The sequence below is a fragment of the Vanacampus margaritifer genome, chromosome 11 (assembly GCF_051991255.1).
Source record: "Vanacampus margaritifer isolate UIUO_Vmar chromosome 11, RoL_Vmar_1.0, whole genome shotgun sequence".
In the NCBI taxonomy this organism is placed as follows: domain Eukaryota; kingdom Metazoa; phylum Chordata; class Actinopteri; order Syngnathiformes; family Syngnathidae; genus Vanacampus; species Vanacampus margaritifer.
The window spans coordinates 6995629-7017453 of record NC_135442.1 but is presented as its reverse complement, the minus strand read 5'-3'; the positions used below and the strand labels follow the sequence as shown (position 1 = coordinate 7017453).

The 21825-nt window shown below is 39.5% G+C and overlaps 3 protein-coding genes across 3 annotated transcripts; all 3 read right to left on the bottom strand.

Annotated features, from left to right (window-relative positions):
• Nucleotides 1–1505: 1505 nt before the first annotated feature.
• Nucleotides 1506–4043, bottom strand: hoxd4a (homeobox D4a). The gene is made up of 2 exons (XM_077580645.1): nt 2765–4043; nt 1506–2526 (listed from the first exon to the last, which is right to left on the bottom strand). The coding sequence occupies exons 1-2, from the start codon at nt 3153–3155 to the stop codon at nt 2228–2230; spliced, it is 690 nt and encodes a 229-aa protein (XP_077436771.1). The 5' UTR covers nt 3156–4043; the 3' UTR covers nt 1506–2227.
• A 9627-nt stretch (nt 4044–13670) lies between these two features.
• Nucleotides 13671–14893, bottom strand: hoxd9a (homeobox D9a). Its single transcript, XM_077580406.1, has 2 exons — nt 14389–14893; nt 13671–14060 (listed from the first exon to the last, which is right to left on the bottom strand). Exons 1-2 carry the CDS (start codon nt 14891–14893, stop codon nt 13816–13818), a joined length of 750 nt encoding a protein of 249 aa, XP_077436532.1. The 3' UTR covers nt 13671–13815.
• Nucleotides 14894–17263: 2370 nt separating this feature from the next.
• On the bottom strand, nt 17264–21388 carry hoxd10a (homeobox D10a). Its single transcript, XM_077580370.1, has 2 exons — nt 20716–21388; nt 17264–17538 (listed from the first exon to the last, which is right to left on the bottom strand). Exons 1-2 carry the CDS (start codon nt 21386–21388, stop codon nt 17264–17266), a joined length of 948 nt encoding a protein of 315 aa, XP_077436496.1.
• Nucleotides 21389–21825: the final 437 nt, after the last annotated feature.

Below are 21825 nucleotides of genomic sequence, written 5' to 3'. Positions count from 1 at the left end.
CAAATGTTGTATATTAAATAAATAAATAAATAAATGACCGATTTGGGTCAAATTGGCCACACTTTTTGTATCAAAAGAACCCGATTTTTGGAATTGTTTTGTACATAAAAATGTACAAAAGTTAGGTCAAATTGACACCTAAGAAGTGGATCAGTCCATTTTTTTTTTTTAACCAAAATTGTGTTCTTCTTGCAGCACTTTTAAGAATGTGGCATTATGTAGCCTCTATTGTACATGGAAAAAAATGTAAAAAAAAATAAATAAAAATAAATAAATACTATATATACTATAGGCCTACATTGAAAAAAATGACTCTCGTTCATCTTAAGTTTTTTTTAAATTTTTTTTTTCATAGGCTACATTTAATTGAAAATGGCGGTTTCCGGTTCAATTTAGCTGAAAGCAAATTTCTCTCCCCTCAAACCAGTCAGATTTACTTAAAAAGCATTTTCAGATTATTATTATTATTATTATTATTTTGTGCTCACTATGCTTTACAAGACTGCGTTTGTATTTTGGAATCAAGCAAAAAACGGACAGAAGAGAAATTCGGTTTAAATGACAATAAGTTAGGACTTCGATTATAAGAGAGAAAATTAGTCCATATTGTGTCAAATTTCTCTTTGCAGAAACTGGTTGTAGCCTACTAAATTCTCCAAATAAGCAATTCATAATGGATTTGTGTTCAATTCGATGCATTTTCGTCCACGTTACGTGCAAATGCGTGAAATGAGAGCAACCAAACGGCGCACATTTGTGCTATGTTTTCCAAAAGCACCTCAGGCGCCAAAATAAAACAAAAATAAGAAAAACTACGTGGTAAATATTGTTTTTGTTTTTTTAAGTAACACAAGTAACACTGACACATATTTTTTTTAAACAAATACTTCAATTGAATGATTAAATTGCTCGACTGAAATCAGACACTCCCTCTGCCATCACTTAAATGCATAATCAGTAAAAATCTTTATTTGTTTCCAATATACTTCTCACATCCCGATGCACAAATACAAGGTAGAAAGCATGTACAAAAATAAGACCAATAAAAGACATTGCGTATTGACAAGGACGCCAATCGGAATATCATACTGCGCCTTTTTTGGCGGAGGGACATAGAAAGAACTCCGTTGTAGAAATCAGGCACCGACTTGCTTCCAAATGCTTGACGGAGTTGTTTGTGAGGGCGAAAAGGGAGAAAATGCAGCTCGTCCGGCCGGGTCAGGGGGTGTCGGGGGTCATCCCTCGCGGCTTGAGCGTGTCCCCTGGATGAACCTGCCACCGACCTTCGCCTCAAATACCTCCCCGGCAAAACCTCCACGAGCTTGGGCAGCTTCTGGGCCTTCTCTTGTCTTCACACAATGACGGCTTTAAAAACAAAACCCCAAAAAGGAAGAGAAAAAAAAGGGAGAAAAAATCCGTCTTTTTTCTTTCTTGCTTTCTTTTCTTTCTTTTTTTTACCTGACATGAACCCCCCCCCCCCCCCACCACCCTTTTTGTGTAAAAACATTCTCACAATAAACTAAGACGAATCTTGACGTAAAGCCATGCACGAATGTGTAATTTGTAAAAGATTACAGAAAAGATAGCATTCATTTCATCGTAAATGTACACCTTTTTAAACAAATAAATAAAATTCAACATTCTCCTAAATATCCGCCATATTTCAAATCAACTCGATGCCATGCATGAATATTTTTTTGGGGGAAGGAATTCACATGGAAGAGAGCAAAAAAAAATATTCAAATGGCTATTCAATACATGGAATGTTTGGGAGGCAATGGAAAAAAAAAAACGTGTTTTGTACAAAATAAGTTAAAACAAACAAGCAACGAAGAAGAGCGAAATATATAAATTGAAAATGGATGATTTTCTTCAAGTAAATTGTGCGGGTTTTTTTTGTATGTGTGTAATCTGAACGAATGGCCTGCTAAATAAAGCCCCTAAAGCCAGCGTGAATCCACGAGAGACGACATCTTAAATCCAAAGAACCCCCCCCCCCCCCCCCCACCCAAAAAAATAAATAACAATTTGCTTGGATTTGTGGCGCCTCTTAGCAGGAAGTGTGTCGAACCTCTCCGGTAGGCAAAACACTGATTGATTGATTTCTTTGTTGTTGTTTTTTTGCACGTCTCAGGCTCAGGTCAACACTGATTTTTGTCGTTAAATAAAAAAAAAAAAAAGTGAAGAAAAAAAACGGCTTTCGGTCCATGCAGGTGAAATTGTTGTTTTATAAGGACGTAATGTCAGCGTGGTTGTCCTTGTGGAGGCTTTGCAGGTGGCTGGGGGTCGGCACCGACCTGCCTTTGGTGTTGGGCAGTTTGTGGTCCTTCTTCCACTTCATCCTGCGATTCTGGAACCAAATTTTAATCTGCCTCTCGGACAGACAAAGCGTGTGCGCGATCTCGATTCGGCGCCTTCTGGTCAGGTAGCGGTTAAAGTGGAACTCCTTCTCCAGCTCCAGAACTTGCTGGCGCGTGTAAGCCGTCCTCGAGCGTTTGGGCTCGGAACCGGTGTAATCCGGATTCACTGCAAGGAATTGCAAATGATTATTATTTAAGAAATGGGAAAAGTGGGGTCATTTTTTTTTTACGCACACAAAAAAAAGGCAATGGAGCTTTTTAGGTTCTCCTGTTTCGCGGCCTGCTTCCCCCCCCCCCACACACCCCCAGCTATCAAATTTACGACTCGTGTAATTGGCAAGGCCTTTCAAACGCTCCCATAAACATCACACCGCATGATTCCCGAAGTAGCAAGTCGAGCTCACCCGTGGTGACGTGCACTTTCTTCATCCAGGGGTAAACTACCGCGGGCTGCTTCGCTTGGACCCCGTTCGGACCCTTGGCGTTCTGCTGTCCACACATCCTGGCTCCAGCCACGCGTTCCGTCTCGCCCGGTTCCGTTTGCTCCGTTTGGATTCTGTCTTGGACGTGACCCCGCGGCTGGAGCGGGGACTCCTGCACTGCGTTGCAGCCGAACGCTTGCTCCGTGTAGTTTGCGCGTGGGTAGCTGGCCGGGTGCTGAAAGTCAGCGTCCTGCGAGGGGTTGAAGTAGTCCGAACCCTGCTCAGGTATGTAGTTATTCTGCGAATATTCCTCGCAGGGAGGAAATTTAGGATCCACATACTTGGAGTTGACCATAAACGAACTCATGGCCATTAATTTGTGAAGGTAGAAAATACTAATTTTTCTCCAGTTGTCTTTTTTCCTCCCTCCATAAAGCCCTCCTACTTTGGTGTCAACTGAATAAAGTTAGCGGATCATGTGACTGCGCGGGCCAATGGAGGTGACGCAGCTGCTTGCACGGGTAAACATACAAAGCATAAGAGCAATTTCATCCTCTCCAAATATGCCCCTAATTAGACTCCTGGAGGAAAAATAAACCTTCAAACATCTGCTTGCGTGCACGTCTGGAAGTCCACCCGGGAGAGAACAAAACCACTTTATACTTCGAAAAAAAAGAAGACATACAACAACAAAAAAAAAAAAGTAGTAAGGCATCCACCAACCACCAACCACCAAGCTCTTGTGTTGAAAAGCGACAAAGAAGAAGCCCCCTGAGTGAGGACAATTGATGGCGACTGTCTTTGTCAAGGAGGGGTGTGGGGGGGGTCATCCAAAAGTTACACCAATCTCATCCCTTCATCTCGCAAACAATTGTCAGCCTCTGGGAATCATTCATTAAACAAGAGAGGGAGGGGCCGTGCGATGATCACTGTCAAAAAAACAACAATTTGTGTAATTTGGACTAAATTGAAGTTGGGGTAACATGTAAATATCATTTATTGACATTTATGGCAGAAATGCTCCAAAACAATTTGCTGAGTTTTATATATTTTTTTTAAAGTTAGGGGTTCAATTCTTTGTTATGAAATGCAAATCAGCCATATTGCCTATCACAAAATCCAAACTTAAAACAAAGTTTAACCGCTTGAACTTCGATCAAAGTTGAGATGTTGAGTTCATGCAGCAAGCATGAATCCAATCCAATCCAAAACCGAAGTGCGAGATGAGAGAGGTTAAGGCGTCAACGAGGAAGTCAATACATCGAAGTCTTTTCATCGACCATATACTCCCCTAGAATCGAATCTGTGACTGGGTTTGCATCACACAAATTCGGTTCTACAGGGTATATATAGACGACGGCATGAGGCCTTCCTCAGATCAGCAAAATGAACTCAATCAAAAGTGGAGTGTACAAGAGAAAATTCGTGCACCCCCCCCCCCCCCACACACACACACACACACACAAAATACTTCCTTCCCGTGTGTGTGTTTTCCTGCAATTTCCGCCATTTTGCCTGTTGATAATGACCCAGTTATTCTGGCTTCTTCTTGGCATTCCACTCAATTAGGTCTGTCAAATTAAAAAATAAAAAAAAATTAAATAAGGAAGCTTGCTCTGTTCTCCCTGCAATTAAGATTATTTTCTAAAACTAAAGTTGCACCCATTTTGTATTAATATTGCAAAAGTTTGCTCACTTTTTCAAAGTTCAGTTTTGATTCTATGCAGGAATCTTCCATTTGGTAGATAAATTTAATCTGTAATGCAAAAATCAGTCCACCTATGCATTCAACTTCAAAGTTAGCATTAGAGTTAATTTTCTTGAGCTAATTTAAGTTACCTTTCATGGGGTTTTTGTGTGTGCAGAGATCCTCCACATGCTTGGTGCCCGAAATCCTTCAGTCTTAATCCAATTTCATCATTAAAAAAAAAAATAAAAATAATGAAAAAAAATAATAATAATCCTCATCATCATGACTCTAGATGTTTAGAAGCAACTATTAACCAATCGTTCTATTTTGCAATATTGTATCTAAAAAATGATATACCACAATCACCTTGGAACTAGAAATGAGCCCTGCGGAACACCAATGATGCTATGAAGAACCTCAAAATCACCGTTATTTTCCAGCTAAATTTCCACAGCTCAGAGTTATACCCCCACCCCAAAAAAATATATATTTTTCAGGCCCTCTGACAGCTCAAAGGGGGCACAAGTTGACCAATTCTCTTTTTAGCCATTAACTATAAACTCAGTGGCAGCTACTTACACAGCTCTGCAGCCAAGCTTTCACTCTTACTGATTAATTATTGTGCATATCAAACAGCCTTGATCATTTTTCTTCGATTTTCTTGTCATGTTGCTCAAAATATCAGTTTGAACTGAGCATGTAAGAGAATAAGATTGCAAGTCGTGACTTTAATTTAAAGACGAAAAAAGACCAGCTGATGTTTCAATTTATCCACAAAAATATAAACTGTCATTCCCTGTAGGACATGTTGACAAAATAATATTGCTGCTAAAAAATAAATTAAAAAAAAGACAAATTGAAACTAGTATGAACAGGATGACATTTTATACAGAGCATTTTAACTTCAAAGGCAAAATTCGTTGCAAATTCGTTGAAGTATAAACATAGAAGATGCAATATTGCACACGTGTGTCCGTGAGACAGGCTGACCTGTCTTTCACCTTGCCCGGGCCCGCCAGCACTTGAGACGGGTCAAAGCCGAAATGCAGCACAAAAGAATCATACAGTCAGCGTTTTTCAAACAAACGCTCAGAAAGGAAAAAAAAAAAAAAAGTGTCTTGGCCTCTTCGTACTCAGCAGGGATTTCTGCATTGGAAAGCAGAATTGTGGTGCCACATTAAGTCGTTTGAACTATAAGTCAAAGTTTTAGTTGTTCGATGTCATTTCCGGCAGTTATTTTGGTCGAACTGATGCTACTGAAAAATGCATCAGGCCCTTTGAGGTTTAGGCCGCACGTGACACTTTTTTTTTTAATTGTATTTATTTTTATATAATAATTGGCAATTCTTGTTAGAAAAATAGACCATTCACGCAGCAGTACATCAATGTACTGAAGATAAGCCGGTAAACAAAGATGGAACGCAATTTAAGTGGTCACTAGAGACGCTTCAGTATTTTTAAAGCCACGCGTTGAATTTAAAATCACATTTGAATCACACACAAAAAAAGCAGCATAAGAAAGTCATGTAGAACGTGATCTCGCCACCCCCCCCCATATCTCCCCCACCACAGCTGCCCCCCATTTTCCACGCAGGAAACAGCGTTAGGTGCGCGCGTGACATCATACGCCCATGCAGCAAATGATAAAACGCCGTCTTACCGCACTGCCGGCAACACACACACGCACGCGTTATACACACCACCGGCACCAACGGCGGCGTTTTTGTCGAGCTCCGCGGCCGTCCGGCGTCGCGCGCTCCTCTCCGGCCCATCTGGAGCCGCTCGCCAATACACAATGCGAATTATATTTTGTCTTGTCAAGCCACCGGCCATAAAGCAAACTTTAATGGCGTCACGTGTTTCCTCGCAGCCACTCACCAGAGCGCGCGGGCCCATAAATAACCCGCCAAAGTTGCACTTCCTCATGAGGAATGGCTGCAGAGCATGCGTGTGAGGAAGGAAGGAAGGAGGAAGGAAGGACGGAGGGAAAAAAAGAAAGAAAGGAAGGAAGGTCACAATTGTCATGACACTGGGAACACGTGTGCACAGAAATGGACATTTTTCTTAAAGAACCCGGAGAAGTTACTTTTAAAATGGTAAAAAAAAAAAAAAACATTTACTATTGCTTAAAATATAATTATTATTTTTACTGTCCGTAATATTAGGATTCAAATATGCATCAAGGTATATATTTAAAAATATATAATTTAAAATAAAATATATATAAAAAAAAAACTTTTTTTATTTTACTATTTCTTAATTAAATTATTGTATTTTGTTGGATATTCAGTTTTTAACGTATTTTTTTTATTTTACTATAATAATAATAATAATAGCGTATATTTTTATTTAGTAACGATGATGATGAGTGGTAATAGAATACAAATAGGCTAATTGATATTTCTTTAAGCACAGCTAAAAAATAATAGTAATAATGTCCTATTATTATTATTATTATTGTTGTTGTTGTTGTTGGTCTAGTAGTAGTTGTAGCAGCTGCCAGTGTAACAATTATCAATTCTATTATTAGTAGTCATTGGGGTAATAGTAGTATTTGTAGTACTGTAGTGGCAGTACAAGTAGTAGGAATGATATTATTAGTAGAAGTAGTATTCAAGTAGTCATAGTAGTACTGTATTGTAGTAGATGTACTATAGTAATGGGAGGGGCATTCGTAATTGTAGTAGTAGTAGCAGTACTAGTGGTAGGAAGTGTAATAGTAATACTAGTAGTAGGAGGGGTAATAGCAGTATTAGAAGTAGAAGCAGTGCTAGTAGTAGTTGTATAGCATTAGCAGTAGTAATCGTAGTATAGGAGGAGTAATAGTTTAAGAAGTAGTTGTGGTAGCAGAAAAAACAATTAGTAGTGGTGGTGGTGGTTGTTAGTAATCCAAATCAACTTCACACTCAAGTAATGATCTTGTTTCAATGTAATCACAAAAGTATTTAGTTTGAAATCCGGGCCTGTTTAATTGAACACATGCATGGTAACAAGTGGAAACACGTTCATTGCATCCCCTGCCATCTAGTGGAAGAACATGTAACTGTTCTGACTGTCACTATACGTCGCTGGCATAGATTGATGAAACCATGGAGCTTGTTTTTGTCACGCTATAATCATTTTCAATCAAGTGAAAGTGGATCAGCACATCTGATGGTCTCTCGCACCGTGGTTAGAACTCACTAAATTAAGTTATGTGAGTGCTGTCTCAAAACAGTGACGTAATTCCAGCATGCAACCAATCTTCCTCCAATGTGAGAAAGGTCATGAGGATGATGATGATGTCAGGAGCTGTTGTGTGTATTCTGCTCCTCACTTAACATAAATATCATCTTTCAGTACAACCACAACATGATTGATTAAATAAATCTCAAACTAATAAGCAGTTTTAAAGAGGAATTCATGTATACAAACGTCAATAACTGGCCCCAAACCGCCTTTAAGAAGGACAAGCAGAAATAGTCATGTGACAGTGCTTCCCAGCCAATCAGAGCTCAGCTCCATTGGCAACCAGAGGCTGACTGTTGGGCAACACCGCCTCCTGCTGGATACTGGTGTATTGCACCCCCTTTTTCAACTCTCTCCCTCCCAACATCCAAATGTTTGTGCACCGTCGTGATGCGAGAAGCATATTAAAGCAGGCACCTGTTCGAAATTTACATTCACTTGGATTTAATTTCGTTAAATTTCACAATACATGTTTCTTTGCCTCTGCTTCAGATGCTGACTTGAGTTGTATATTTGTTGCAGTGCATGACGGAACTGAAGCCTTTACAGGCCTTTGTGGGCAAAATGTGTGTAATTGAACATTAAACTTAATGGGTGTGTGATTTAGATAACATCAAAAAATAATACACTGCAAATATTATGTGACAGGCAAACGAAATCCAAATTTCCGCATTTGATATGAGCAGATTGCAATCTGTAAGGATGTTTGAAAGTCCTTTTTTTTTTAAATAACATATGAACTGAATAAAACAAATCTCAAAGCAAAAATGCTAACGATGTGCGTTTGCAGGCTACTCTGCTGCTGCTTGTGTCTGTGCTGAGCATGCAGCCTCCATTTTGCCGCATTGCAGTCAGGCTGTAAATACTTTCGCAGCTGCCTGTCAGGCCACACTGAAATACTGTCTTTGTTCACTCGGCGCCCATCTCCAGCAGCTGAAAAGCGGCGAAGAAAACATCCCCAAGGAAAGACTTGCATTATACGAAGCTATTTGGAAGATTTTAATATCAGTTGGGCATTATTGGCAAGAACGTGTTCGCAAAAGTGGCCCGTTTTGTCACGTTTTTACAGTCTACACACGTATAAAAAATAATTCCATAACATTTCTAATCATTTGCACTTGCACCTCTCAGACAGAAGCAATCGATTGCAAAACGCAGACAATGTATTGCACAATCAAACGCACTTTTTTTTCTTCCTTTCACAAAAATAAAACATTTTCTCATTATACACCCAAAAAAAAAAAAATGTGATTATTATCATTAGCTCGTTTGACAGTTCGTCCAAACTCTGCTTGGCATGACTACATGCAACAGGAAGCTGTCAGATTTCCCATTCAGACAGACACACGTACATAAAAACTTACAAATGGATGTCGGATAATCCATGTTTAATCGTCGACGTCGCCTCGTTGCCGTTGGACTGAAGTTGACTTCGATGAAGCGAGCAGACGACTGGCAATTTTGACAGAAAGAACCCACCGATATCGCTTTGGAGAGCAAATAGACGCAGAATGAGGTGATGGAGGGAGGAGGGGGGACCTGGGATGGGAGGGAGGCGGGGTGAAGCGTTGGTGGTGGTGGTGGGGGGGTTCGGCCTGCCTGCCTGCATGGGAAATGAGCAAAAGAGCCATGAAGACGTTTGCTGCCTCGCACACATGACCAGTGGCGTCCAATGACAGGCCATAGAATCTCATAAAGGCGTCGAGCGTCAAGTTGTAAATTGTCCTCTCACAAAAAGAGGAATTTGCACTGCAGTAACTCTTCCTATTTTTTTGGCGCATAAAGGCGAGGGGCCCCGGCAAGCTCCCTTTTTTTTTTGTTGCCTTCTGCTAGCTGCGAAAACGACAAAATGCTAAACTACAAAACGACGTACCACGAGAAATTATTTTAAGACGTGCATTTTGAGGTTAAACAAGAATTGCTTGAAGAGACAGAGTAGCCTTGGTCCATTCTAAACGTTTTAAAGGTCCGTTGGCCCATTACAAAAAAATAAAAATAAACAAATGTGTCTCCTATTTTATGAATGACACGAATGATTTGCGCACCAATGCGAAAGACCTCAAATATTTCCTTCGCCTTTTGCTTTATAACAGAGAATATAGCCTCATCCCAAACAGATGATAGTAAAATATTTTTAAAAATGTTTATATGAGATTCTGTTGTCTGCTGCTCTTTTTATTCGCACTGCGGGCCTGTTACGTGTGCGTGTGTGTGTGTGTGCGCGTGTGTCTGTTTTTTCCCCATTTCAAACCAGATCGAAAACAATAACTGGATAGACGCCGATGAGAATGATTAAAATACTAGAAAAATTGGCCTACAGTAATCCATTAGCCTCAGGTTTAACCACTGTCACAATATTTATTTATTTATTTATTTGTCATCCAGATAATCCGCAAATGTTCAATCGAGGCCACTGCTGGACTCTTGTTCATTTTTTGTTTGGTTTTACTCGTGATGCTATTATAGGCTAACTTGCGTGCGCGCGCGCGTGTGTGTGTGTATTGTGTGGTAAAAGTAAGACATGCTGGTGGTGAGATGATGGAATAGAAGATTATTTACAAGCAAAATAAAGACGTGGGCTGCCGAGTTGCATTTAATTTATAGTCTCACTTGGTTATCTTTTCACTACTGTGTTATAGTTTTTCTCCTCTCTTTTTTTAATAGCCTATATTTGCTAAGCTTATAGCCCACTCCTTAAAATGTTAAATAAATGAACAGTACATTACATGACGTATAGCCTATCGTTTCATAATTGTTCAAAGTGTTTATAATTTTTATAGGCCTATATTCGTCTTCAGTATTACATTGATTTAGGCGCTGATTGGCTAATAGAAATCACATGGTTCGACGGCCTTGTATTGAAGGGGCATGTATTTACCATCTTTATTTGTAATATCACATTTCAAAGTACAGCCCTTTTTAAAAAGTCTGTACTTTTTATTGTCCTATTTGAACTTAATTGATGCTTTATAACCAGCTTCAATCAATTCAGCTTGGCTTAATATCAAAATCAAACCCATGCCAGGAGTCAACAAATAATATTAGCTCGTGACAGTTTTAAGAAAAAGCGCTAGTAAATAAGCTCCTGTTGACAAAATAGAAATTGTTTCTTTTGAATGTGTTTGCTATCCCTGTGTCACTTATTTAAACGCATTTGACGTTTTAACAAAAAATTGAAGTGAAACAATTGCAAGATTGGCGCGTCCGCCTGTTTTGTAAACATGAAAGGCGCTGACGTGTGACGTCACACGCAGGCGCGCCAATTAAACGTCATATTAGTCGTTCTGGTGTAGATTTTACACAGACTTTAAGCGAGCTAATATATATGACAGTAATAATAAAAGCACATGAGGTAATAGTTACCATTTTTAATCTCGCATATTATTATTAGGCTTGTATTTGCCAAATATAAACACAAAGTGTTTATTATTAATTATTAAGGGATTTTTTTGGAGGGGGCGGGGGTGATGATTTGAGTGTGGGGAATATTTTTCTTGATTTGTAGTCTTCCAAGGGCCATCATAAAGATAGAAAAAAATAGGATCCAATTTATTGTTACATATTTTGAGCTTTTGTGGGTATAACGTTGTAGTGCTTTTTTGAACAGTTCCTCTGGGGCTTTATTTTGTTTTTAGTGTTGCATGGCTGACTGCGTCAAATGCTATCACGGGTCCAGGGCTCTTCTGGTCATCATATAGCATAATATCGCATTGATGATGAGCTATACATTTTCAATTTTGTAATTTTGCACAACTCGAAAGTGGTGCGGAAGCTATAAGAAAAGTGCAAGAATGCATCTTTGTGATTGATCCAGTTGATTGTAATTAAGGCGACTAATCTCTCCTTTAGCCTTAATATAACATGAGCATTCATTAGCTTTATGCTATTCCATTAGTTTATGTTTCCTGTAACATTTATCCTCGTGGCAGTCCTCACTTTTATGACTAAACGACTGTTGACCTCAGCACGCACGCGCGCGCACACACACACATATATATTAAATGCAGCTGTTTTTTTATGCTTGCATGCATTTGTGCAATGAACATCTGCAGTGCTAAATAAAAGAAAAAATAGGCTTACCGAGTCAGTGATCGTGATACCGGTATTACGGTATAGGAGGCAAGCAATCAGAAAGTCTTTATATGGTCACACATGCCTCTTTCGTTCTTTCTTTCTTTCTGTCCGGTTCGAGACCTGCAGTAGAAGCCAGCACAATCAAAAACTAGGCCACTGAAGCAAACAATTAAATCAAAATCAAAAAAAAAAAAAAACACACTTTAACCAGCAACTCAGTTTTTAAAATACTTTTGCTTTTCGTGCACATTTATATATATAAAAAAAAAAAAACTTTGTAAGTATAAGCTGCACAAACGTCAGTAAGATTTAATAATAGTAATAAACTACCAGTTATTTTATGTTCAGGTGCTTGTACATTTTTAACTAATAATGACTGTTTTAAGATTTTTACTCAATGGTAACTTTAACTTTTACCAACGTTTTTTTTCTGCGAGGAAATACTATTGTACTTTTTCTCACGTATCAAATCCAGATACCCCTTAGTTGAAATTTTTCTACATGGTGGGTTTAATTAACTTCAATTAAAATTATATTTGCTTTTAAAACACCTGTATTTTAACTCAAGTATCACATTTTATATTTATATTATTATATTATTATTGTTTTTACATTTACCTTAGTAATATTCCACATGAGTTATTTGTACTTTTACTCAAGTATCGAGTTCAGATTTATACAAGATTCCATATCCTTTCATACATTTTCTATTTTCTATACACCTTTTTGCAAAATACCTTTTATTTTATTGTATTTTAATGTACTATTATTAGATTCTTTATTTGCATGTTTTTCACATTTTACTTGTAATCACTACCTTCTTTTTTCTTCTTCTTTTTACTCCAGTTTTGAAAATGTATAACTGAAATAACATAATATTACGATTAACATTATTGATATATGCTCCATATGTTGCCATTGTGTTTGGTTGATAACAAAAGCGCCACAGCTCCCTCTAGCGCCACATGGCGACTCTTTCGAAAACTGCTTCGTGGTGATTAGTGTAAACTACATTAAGCACAAATGTGACCCCGACCCCAAATATAAAAAATAAAAATAATATTTTTTTGTCTTCATTCAACATCCGGCACAAGGCAAAAAAAAAAAAAAAAAAGTTTTAGTTTCCCATCAGTGGGTGCAGAGTTGATGAATTAACGTGACCATTAAGATGTGGGGGTGATTTCCTGTGCAACAATCCATCGGCCAGACACCCCTGTGTCCACATTTTGATTGTCAGCAACACACGCACAAAGACGAGAAGGGTCCGGAGAGGGAAAAGGAGCTTTCAAAGGGACTCGGTGTAATTACTGACTACCAGGGCCAATAAACTCATTTAGGCCAGACGTCTAGCCATCTCTATGGCTTTATTCTTCCTGCTCTAAAGTCATTATTAAGCCCACAATGATATCGCCCGATCATAAACACGCCCACTAAAAAAAGTCTCCAATTAAAGTTTTTGGGGGATTACATTAGAATATTCCTTTTAATCTGACTCGTTTGCAGCACAAGTGACATTAATATTAAATCTCTCTCTCTATATATATATATATATATATATATATATATATATATATATATATATATTATTTTTTTTTTTCCCCTGACATTATTTTTTTTTTTTCTGACATTATATTTTTTTTTCTGACATTATATATATATAATGTCAGATGTATTAGTCAGAAAAATATATACTATATCTAAAAACACACACATACACACACACACTTTTTTTTTTTTTTTGCATGTCCAATACACGCTGCCTACCTTAAAATAAATATATATATTCCAACAAAAAGATCAGACAAAATTGATAGTGGGAAAATCTTTATATACAACTAAAAACAACGTACAAACACACGCACACACGCACATCACGTCCCTTTTGTCATCACTAAATCCAGTTGCAAAAAAATGAGAGTGAGAAAAACGATGGCTTCACTGATCCACAGTGTCTCAGGGTGCTTCGAAATAAAATAATAATAGAAATAGTGCTTTAAAAAAAAATTTTAAAAAAAAATCCAAACTGGTCCTGAATGCAATCCTATAGCAGCTCCTTCCCGCCTCTCTCCCGGTTCATCTTCTTCATTTTCATCCTGCGGTTCTGGAACCAGATCTTGACTTGCCTCTCGCTCAGGCTGAGGATGCGGGCCACCTCGTAGCGCCGGTCCCGGCTCAGGTACATGTTGTACAGAAACTCCTTCTCCAGTTCCAGAGTCTGATATTTGGTGTAAGGGCAGCGTTTCTTCCTGCTGGAGCGCGCGTGGATCCAGTTCGCTGCCGGGTTGCCTGCACGCACAACACCACAGAAATTAAGAACCCCCTCAAAAAATATTGTTTTTGGATACTATTGAGAATCCTCCAGATGTTTCCTTACGATTATCTATTTAGGGAATGTTGTGATTGACCCCCGCATGCGCGCGCAAAAAAAAAAAGGCAGAATCCTGTGTAATAACTCAAAAAAAACAGGGCGGGTTCTGTCCGTACTGGGCCGCGGTGTAGTAGTGGGCTCTAGGACACTTTTATGGGTCAGTAAAACATCCCGTTTTACGCAGGCAGCTCACACAGTTATAAATCAGCACTGGGGGGCTATTTGCATGCATGCGCTTATACTTACTTGGGTCAACTTGTTTCTCCTCTTTGGGCTCGCTGTGGCTGGAAAGCTCACTCCCACTCTGCGCCCTTTCCGGACCCTCGGCGAGGTCCTCGACAAAAGCGCGACTCCGAGGCTCCTGGCCCGGTTTGGCGTCGCGGATCTTCGGCGGGGAAAGCTCCAGCTTCGGGGCGCACGGCGCGCGTCGGCCGGGGGGGAATCCGGCGAAGCGGGGGACCAGGTCGGGAACCGGGTCCATCCAGGGTCGAGCCGCGACGCATCGAGGGTCCGATTGGTAAGGGTGGTGGTGGTAGAGCCCCTGCGGGTGAACCGGCGGCCAAGATGGGGGGAAGACGGCGGCGGATTTGGCGGCGAAGTTGCAAGAGGAGAAGTCGGCGTGGTGCTCGCCGGCGCCTGGCGGCCTGGTGGGGGCCATCGGCTGCATGAAGCGGGAAGCGTATACGTCCTCCGCGTCGGGACCCAGAACCGCGTCCGCGTAGCAGCCGGCGAGGCCGCCGCTGGAAGACATTTTTTTCTTTTGATGCTCGCACTGAAAATAAAACGACTCGCACTGTTAGGGGAAGCTCCCCTCTATGAACAATCATAGTATTTTTGCTGGCCTGCGTCTGCACGGATTGGTTACACGGATCACGTGATCATATTTACCAATATTGCCAGTAAATCAAGCCTACCCTTCTGCACCAACTTTGCTTTTCGTTATTTGATTTTTTTTTCTCCCCCTCTGTGAATTGAATCGGGAAAATAAACAAGATTCTATGTTGGGTCAACAATTAGTTAAGTGCGACACACGGGCAGGGAGGGGCGCGCGCGCGTGCACGCGCGTTCCGTTACTCATGCACTCAGTAAAAAAGCTTTATAGACTTAGAGAATCCTCGTAAAATAGATGTAATAACACGTTGTAAAAAAAAAAAAAAAAAAAAAAATAATAACAGACGCCATTCTTTCTAGTCGACCTGGAAATTTATTTTCATTTTTGTTAATTTGACACCGAGATGAAATAAAGCGAAGTGAAATATTCATTGGAAAGAGAGTAATAATAATGGCGCTACCGGCTTAATATATAGCCTATATTTATTTGAATCAATAAATGTTTTATGGCGTGTGGGTGTGACTATACAAGGAAGCACATTGCTGCAATGTAGCCTATGTAGCATTGATTTTTGTTTTGGAACTATTATAAGTGCAAAAAAATACACTTTGGACTTTTTGTTGACTGAACTGAATTTCAAGATCAATTCTTGTGTCATTCTAGAAAAATAACAATATTCTTTCTAATTTCCAATTTTGTGTTGTGAGCAGTAAAATAAAAAAGTCATTTGAGTTTCTTTGACGTCAACTGAACGTGAAGCCCAAAGCAACCCTTTTTATTCATAGAAAAGAGACTATATAAGCAAGCACTGTTGACCATTTTATTGCAAGAGACTGTACATGCCACACACATGCAACACATAAGCACGCGTGAACTTTTTGTTTTTGAGCCCATTCACAGGCCACTGGGAACACATTTGTGGTGAGCTAATGCTTCACACGCAAACACAATACACCAAAACCAACAAGTACACGACAACTAAAACAGAACTTGGGCTCATTTCTGAGGAAATCTACATCACAATGGCCACTTTATACAATCAGAATATATAAAGTTGGTTTCATGTAGTTATTGGACACAGCTTCATTGCAACATCCTGTTTGGTTTATTTTCATGACCTTATTTAGCTGAGAGAGGCAAAATATTATAAACAACTCAAGATGCAGCGTAAGTGGACACCACTTCAATAATAACGGTAGCCTATTAATCAGATTTTTTCATTAAGACCGGCGGAGTGTCGATATTATTGATGCAGCTTGTATTCGGATGACATTAAATTAGTGCTTCCCAACCAGAATTATACAATCTTAGTTGGTCCCGAAGTATGTCATTAATGTGCGCATCCATTTTGTGTGGTATTTTTGTTTTCAATCTCATGAAACTGCATTAGATTTGTGTGAGTGTGCCTAATAAAGTGACCGTTGAGTGTCCAATAATTCAATAACACCAAGAAATGTAGAAAAGATAATACAGTCATGGTGCCTTGAGATACGAGTGACCCAACTTAAGAGGTTTTTGTTTTTATTTTTTGCCTTGACTTGAGAGCACACATTTCAAATACAAGCGCTGTGGCAGTGAGCTCAGCTCAGTCCAGAATAAGCAGCAGTTTGACAAATAGTGAGCATTTCATCAAAAACTATTTTTTTTTGCCCAACCCAGTTGTCGTCTAGTGTCAAACTAAACATCAAACTAAGAGAATGACATATTCTGTATTTAAAACAAACAAACAAACAAACAATGTTGCCTTATAGCTTAATGCTAATATAACAGTTAGCATCAATAGTCACGATTTTACAACGCTTTAGGCAATGGATATTTCAGTCAAAAATAACCCAAAACAAAATCAAAAAATTATTTCACCCAACTTTCTGTGTTGTTTTGCATATGAAACAATTTTTGTTTATTTTATTTAACAAAACACCCTCTTTTTTTTTTGTTCGTTCAATACAAAATAACCAACTTTTTGTGTTGTTTCATGAAAAAGAACGTTAGACATTACAACATTAGAAAGTTCGAGTCATATTAACCCAAGGAGGGGGCCGGTCCATTTTTTGACCAATCGTTCTTTTTTAGACCCAAGTATTTTTTGAATGAATGTTATTTTCCCTTATAAAAAACAAACACAAACAAAAAATGTGTTTTAGGGTGCCTGGAACAGATTAGTGACATTTCCATTTATTTCAATAGGAAAAGACGATTTGAGTTCATGCATCGCGTCTCGTATCTCAAGGCAACTGTATAATGCTAACATTATTCAGCAATACTACTACAGGGAATCCACATGATAGTTCAGGAGAACGCGAGATTGCAGTTCAGTTCCCGCACTCGACTTTCCCGGTTCATCTTCTTGAGCTTCATCCTGCGGTTCTGGAACCAGATCTTGACCTGTCTGTCGCTCAGGTTGACGCCCCTGCTGATCTCCAGGCGGCGCTCTCGGCTCAGATACATGTTGAACAGGAACTCCTTCTCCAGCTCCAAGGTCTGGTGCTTGGTGTAGGGGCAGCGCTTCTTGCGGCCGCTCTTGGCCGTCAACCAGCTGACGCTTTGGGGGTTGGGCTTGTGCTCTGCATGGGAAAACAGCAACATGGTGGGATTTAGGCATGATGTCACACATACCCGAGTATGCACTCTTAAAACTGTTGGGTTAAAAGGAACAGAAATTGGGTGGATTAACTAACCCATCCAAGAAATGCTTAGTTGTTTAGGCCTACAAAAGGATCAAAAGACAACCAATTTGAGGTCAAAATTGGACTGGCCCACTAGTTGGGTTTTGTACAAAACAACTCAGAAAGAAGTAGCGGGTCAATCCGGGGTTTTTTTTTTCAGTTTTTTTTCTTATATAACTCAAATTGGGCTATTTTTGACCCAGCAGTGTAGTGCATTGGGTTGAGGATTTGACCCATCAAGTTAGGTCAAGGTTTTGATCCAACAAGGAATAAAAACTGATAAGTTCAAGCTACTAAGAAATGGGTTACAAGGTGATCAGTATAGCTGTGATTAAAAATAATACAAATTTTATTAGCAACTTTTTCAACTTTTCCCTGTTTACTCACGATTGGCACAGTTGTTACATAAAAACCCTTAATATATAAAAAAAAAAAATACTTCAACTAACAGTTGGGTAAAAAATAACCCAATATGGGGCAAAAATTTACCAATCCTCTACTTGGGTCTATTTGACTCATTTTTGAGTCAAGAAATTGGTCTTTTGGTGTAAAACAAAAAAATAAAAACAACCCAGAAAGTTGGGTTAAATTGACCCACAAAGTGGGTCGGTCCGTTTTTTATCCATGATTACTTTTGACCCAACTGTTTTTAGAGTGTACGCAACTGTACAAAATGGCAACCAGCATTAGATCTTCATCCCAACCAAATCCAGCCTTCAACCCAATCTGCTGGGTCAAAAATAACCCAATTTTGGTCAAAACATTTGACAGACCCATTTATCTGGCTTGGTTTGTACCAAACAACCCTTTTTTTTCTTCTTTTGTTTTTTGCCCCAATTTTTTTTTTATATATATAAAACACCCAAATTATTATTTTATATAATTTATATATATAAAAAACACCCAAGTAGTGGGTTAGTCCATTTTTTGACCAATTTTAGTTTTAAGGGTGTACACGACGTGTCGGAAATGTTGCAGGACCTTTTGTCACAAACAATTTAGTATGTCAAACATTAGCTTCCTTCAGTGCAAGAGTTACCCTGAGCATCTGACACTTCCTAGCCAAGAAGAACAACAAATTCCTCGAACAAAGGCAGGGAAAGTGTGAAAGTAGACTAAAGACAAATTACATCGTAGCAGAAAATGTGTTGTCTGTTGATTGGATTTGAATTTTTTTGTGATTTCTTTTTTCTGCCACACCTAATGCCATATATATATATAAAATAAATGGGTCAAAAATAGCCCAATTTGAGTATATATATAAATTTCCCAAAGTATAAAAGTCAATACCTTTGAGGCTATACAGGCCACAGGGGCAAGCAATGCACTTCTAAATATACCCTCACTGAACATACTCTTACAAAATTAGATGTACAGTAAACAAGTCCATTTCTGTGCTTAAAACTGGGCCACATCTTCTAACAAGGGCAAAAAGCGGTCAAAATCACATGTTGAGGGGTTTAAAAATAATAATAAAGTCTAGTACTTATGAGTTCAAGTTACAATGTAAACTATTGTTTGAAACGCCAAGGCCAAAAAGTTGTGAAAATTAAACTCATCTAAAACATTTTCTGTAGCACTTATAAGGAATACAAAACCAAAAACAGTTCAACATTTGAGAGTGCCAAGCCGTTACAAGTATTCCAAACAAATGCTAAAAAAAAAAAAAAAAGACTTTTTTTGCTGGATTATTTGCATTTTTTCCCAGACCAAAATGTGGTCAAAGTTTATGGATGAAAAAAAGTTATAACCTTAAAGGGTACTGAGCCATTGCAAATTAAAATGTCAACTAAAAATAGGAGTAGTTTGGTAATAGTAGTCATTTTTCTTCTTTTTTTTTTTTTTACATTTTCAAAAACTTCAATGATTCCAATTTCATTTTATTCCAGTTCATTGAAAGAAATTTAAACGAATGGTAAAAAAAAAAAGAAAGTATAGCCTAGTTTTGTGATTCAATGTCATAAATTGGTAAAAGTGGAGTTTTATGGGTAAAAAAAAAAAAAAAGTTTTGTTCCTTTGAAGCTACACTGCAAGTCATGATCTAAACTGTTTCAAAAAAAAGCAGTATTTGATGACTTTTCTAAGGCAAAAAAAATGAGCAATGTCCAAGTAAAAAAAAATATGAATAAACATAGCTGGCTAATACCGTTAATACTGAGCAAGTTATTAAAATAAAATAATTTAGGGATTATTAGTATATTTTAAGTCAACAAGTGGTACAAGCCAAGCGTCAAGGGTGGAAAAGTTGTACTTTGGAGGGTGTTAACATTACAAGTTACAATCTCAACTAATTGGGGCTATAGTTTGGGGGTTGCTGCGCCCTTTCCAAGGCTAAACAGCAGTAAAAGTCAAGTGTGAACGGTGTAAAACAAAAAAACAACAAAAAAAAAACCATTTGCTTTGAGGGTCTAATGATAATCCACACAGTCAAATATCCCTTCTGATATAATTTCAAATAATGTAAGGAAAAGCTAAAAGGAATTAAATGTGTTTTTCGGCTTTATTTATTTATTTCCAAACTTTGGAAAAAATGCTAGTTGTTACGATTCAAATCATAGCACCCTTTATGAAATCAAATGCAACTCTTATTTTCTCCAGTGACGTCACCATAACTTTGGCGCGTTTGCAAAGATTTCAGCACGACGTCAAACGTTGTTGTTTGTGAATGTTGCAAACATTTGGCCGCTTTTCAAGGAAAAGATGAATAGTTCCTTAGGGGGTAATAATTCTCATCTCACACTGTACATATAGCCACATACATTTTATGATTTAAAAAATGTGTTTATGTCGACAAAACTGACATCTTCGTTGTTCAAACTAAAGCAGTTAAATTTAATGTTCGCTTACAAAAGTGCGGACCCAATGTTTTTTTTTTCTTTAGTTTTGAAGAAAAGTTTAACATTTAGCAAATAAAAAGTTCAATCGTCGGTGTAAAATGACTGCAAAGTATGACGTCCGCGCGCACGCGTAATGAGAACGCGCGCGCGCCAAAGCCTCTCATTAAACATTACGACTGCGGAGGCTTGTTTGTGTGTTTTTTATTCTCGCTTTTACGACGCTGGAGGCCAAACCCACCTTTGCCATCCCGCGGCACCGGCAGCTCGGGACTGGACTGTGTCTTCTTCTCCTCCTCCTCCTCATCTTCCTCTTCTTGTGCTTCTTCTTCTTCCTCCTCCACGCTGGACGTGCCGCGCTCGGCCGGGCTCCCCGCGGCCACGGGGCTGCGCGGCGGGGCGTCTTTTGTGACGGGCTGCGGTTGCGGGCCGAACCGGTCCAGCTGCATCAACGTCGGGCTGGGCTGCTGACGGTAGTGTTGCCTCCCGCTGGCGTACGTTTGGCTGAGTCGGAAATAACCCGGAACTGGAACCTCGGGTGCGTCGGCTCGGTTCGGTTCGGCCGCGAGGGGCGAATACGCGTGGAGGTGTCCGTCCGCCTGCTGGCTGGCGGTTCGCAATCGTTTATCGGTGAACATGCAGCACGTGCCCTCCTCCTTGATGCTCTGTGCGTACGTACAGTTGGGACTGACGGGCGACTCTGCGAGTCTGCACGCCCGGCCCGGTTCGCCCCACTGGTGGGCGAAGTACGAGGGGACGCTCGCGGCCGCGCCGTGGTGGCCGAGTTCCCCTCTTTTGGCCAAAGATGGCACCAGTCCACACGTTTGCATCGCGTAGTCAGACGCGGGCGGCGCGTACGCGAAGGCGTCCATTAGGAAGGGGTTTGCCGCAGCCGAGTTGGTGGGGAAGGACATTTTGGCAGTCGTCTGGAAGCTGACATATCCGCGCGCTGAGTCCGCGTGCGCGCCGACCACATGACGAGCCCACCAATGAGCTTTGAAAGTGGCCTTGACACGCACTGCAGCCAACAAGCCCCGAAGGCGCAGTCTGCAGCGACACCTAGAACCAGCACTTGAAATTGGTTCATAGGAAACACTGTTGGGGGTGGTGACGAGTGGGGGGTTGCGGTTGGGGCCCAGCAACGGAGATTGCATGTTGTGGTGTTACGAGAAAAAAAAAAGGGAAAAAACAAAGAGCAAAAAAAAAAAAAAAAAGTCATACGCACGTACAAATAATAGCGGAAGATTCTCTATTTGGGTTAAACGATTTAGAAAAATAATCAAACAAGCTACTTGCAATTTGTAGATAATAGAAAATAATCCAAACAAAAAAAGCATGAAATAACTAAAAT

Excerpts from the sequence above, each read along its gene's own strand:
- hoxd4a (XM_077580645.1), bottom strand. The coding sequence starts at position 3,155 with ATGGCCATGAGTTCGTTTATGGTCAACTCCAAGTATGTGGATCCTAAA. Across the intron at positions 2,527-2,764 it reads GAAAGTGCACGTCACCACGG|TGAATCCGGATTACACCGGT; the intron begins GTGAGCTCGACT and ends AATTCCTTGCAG.
- hoxd9a (XM_077580406.1), bottom strand. The coding sequence starts at position 14,893 with ATGTCTTCCAGCGGCGGCCTCGCCGGCTGCTACGCGGACGCGGTTCTG. Across the intron at positions 14,061-14,388 it reads GGAGAAACAAGTTGACCCAA|GCAACCCGGCAGCGAACTGG; the intron begins GTAAGTATAAGC and ends TTGTGCGTGCAG.
- hoxd10a (XM_077580370.1), bottom strand. The coding sequence starts at position 21,388 with ATGTCCTTCCCCACCAACTCGGCTGCGGCAAACCCCTTCCTAATGGAC. Across the intron at positions 17,539-20,715 it reads GGTGCCGCGGGATGGCAAAG|AGCACAAGCCCAACCCCCAA; the intron begins GTGGGTTTGGCC and ends TTTCCCATGCAG.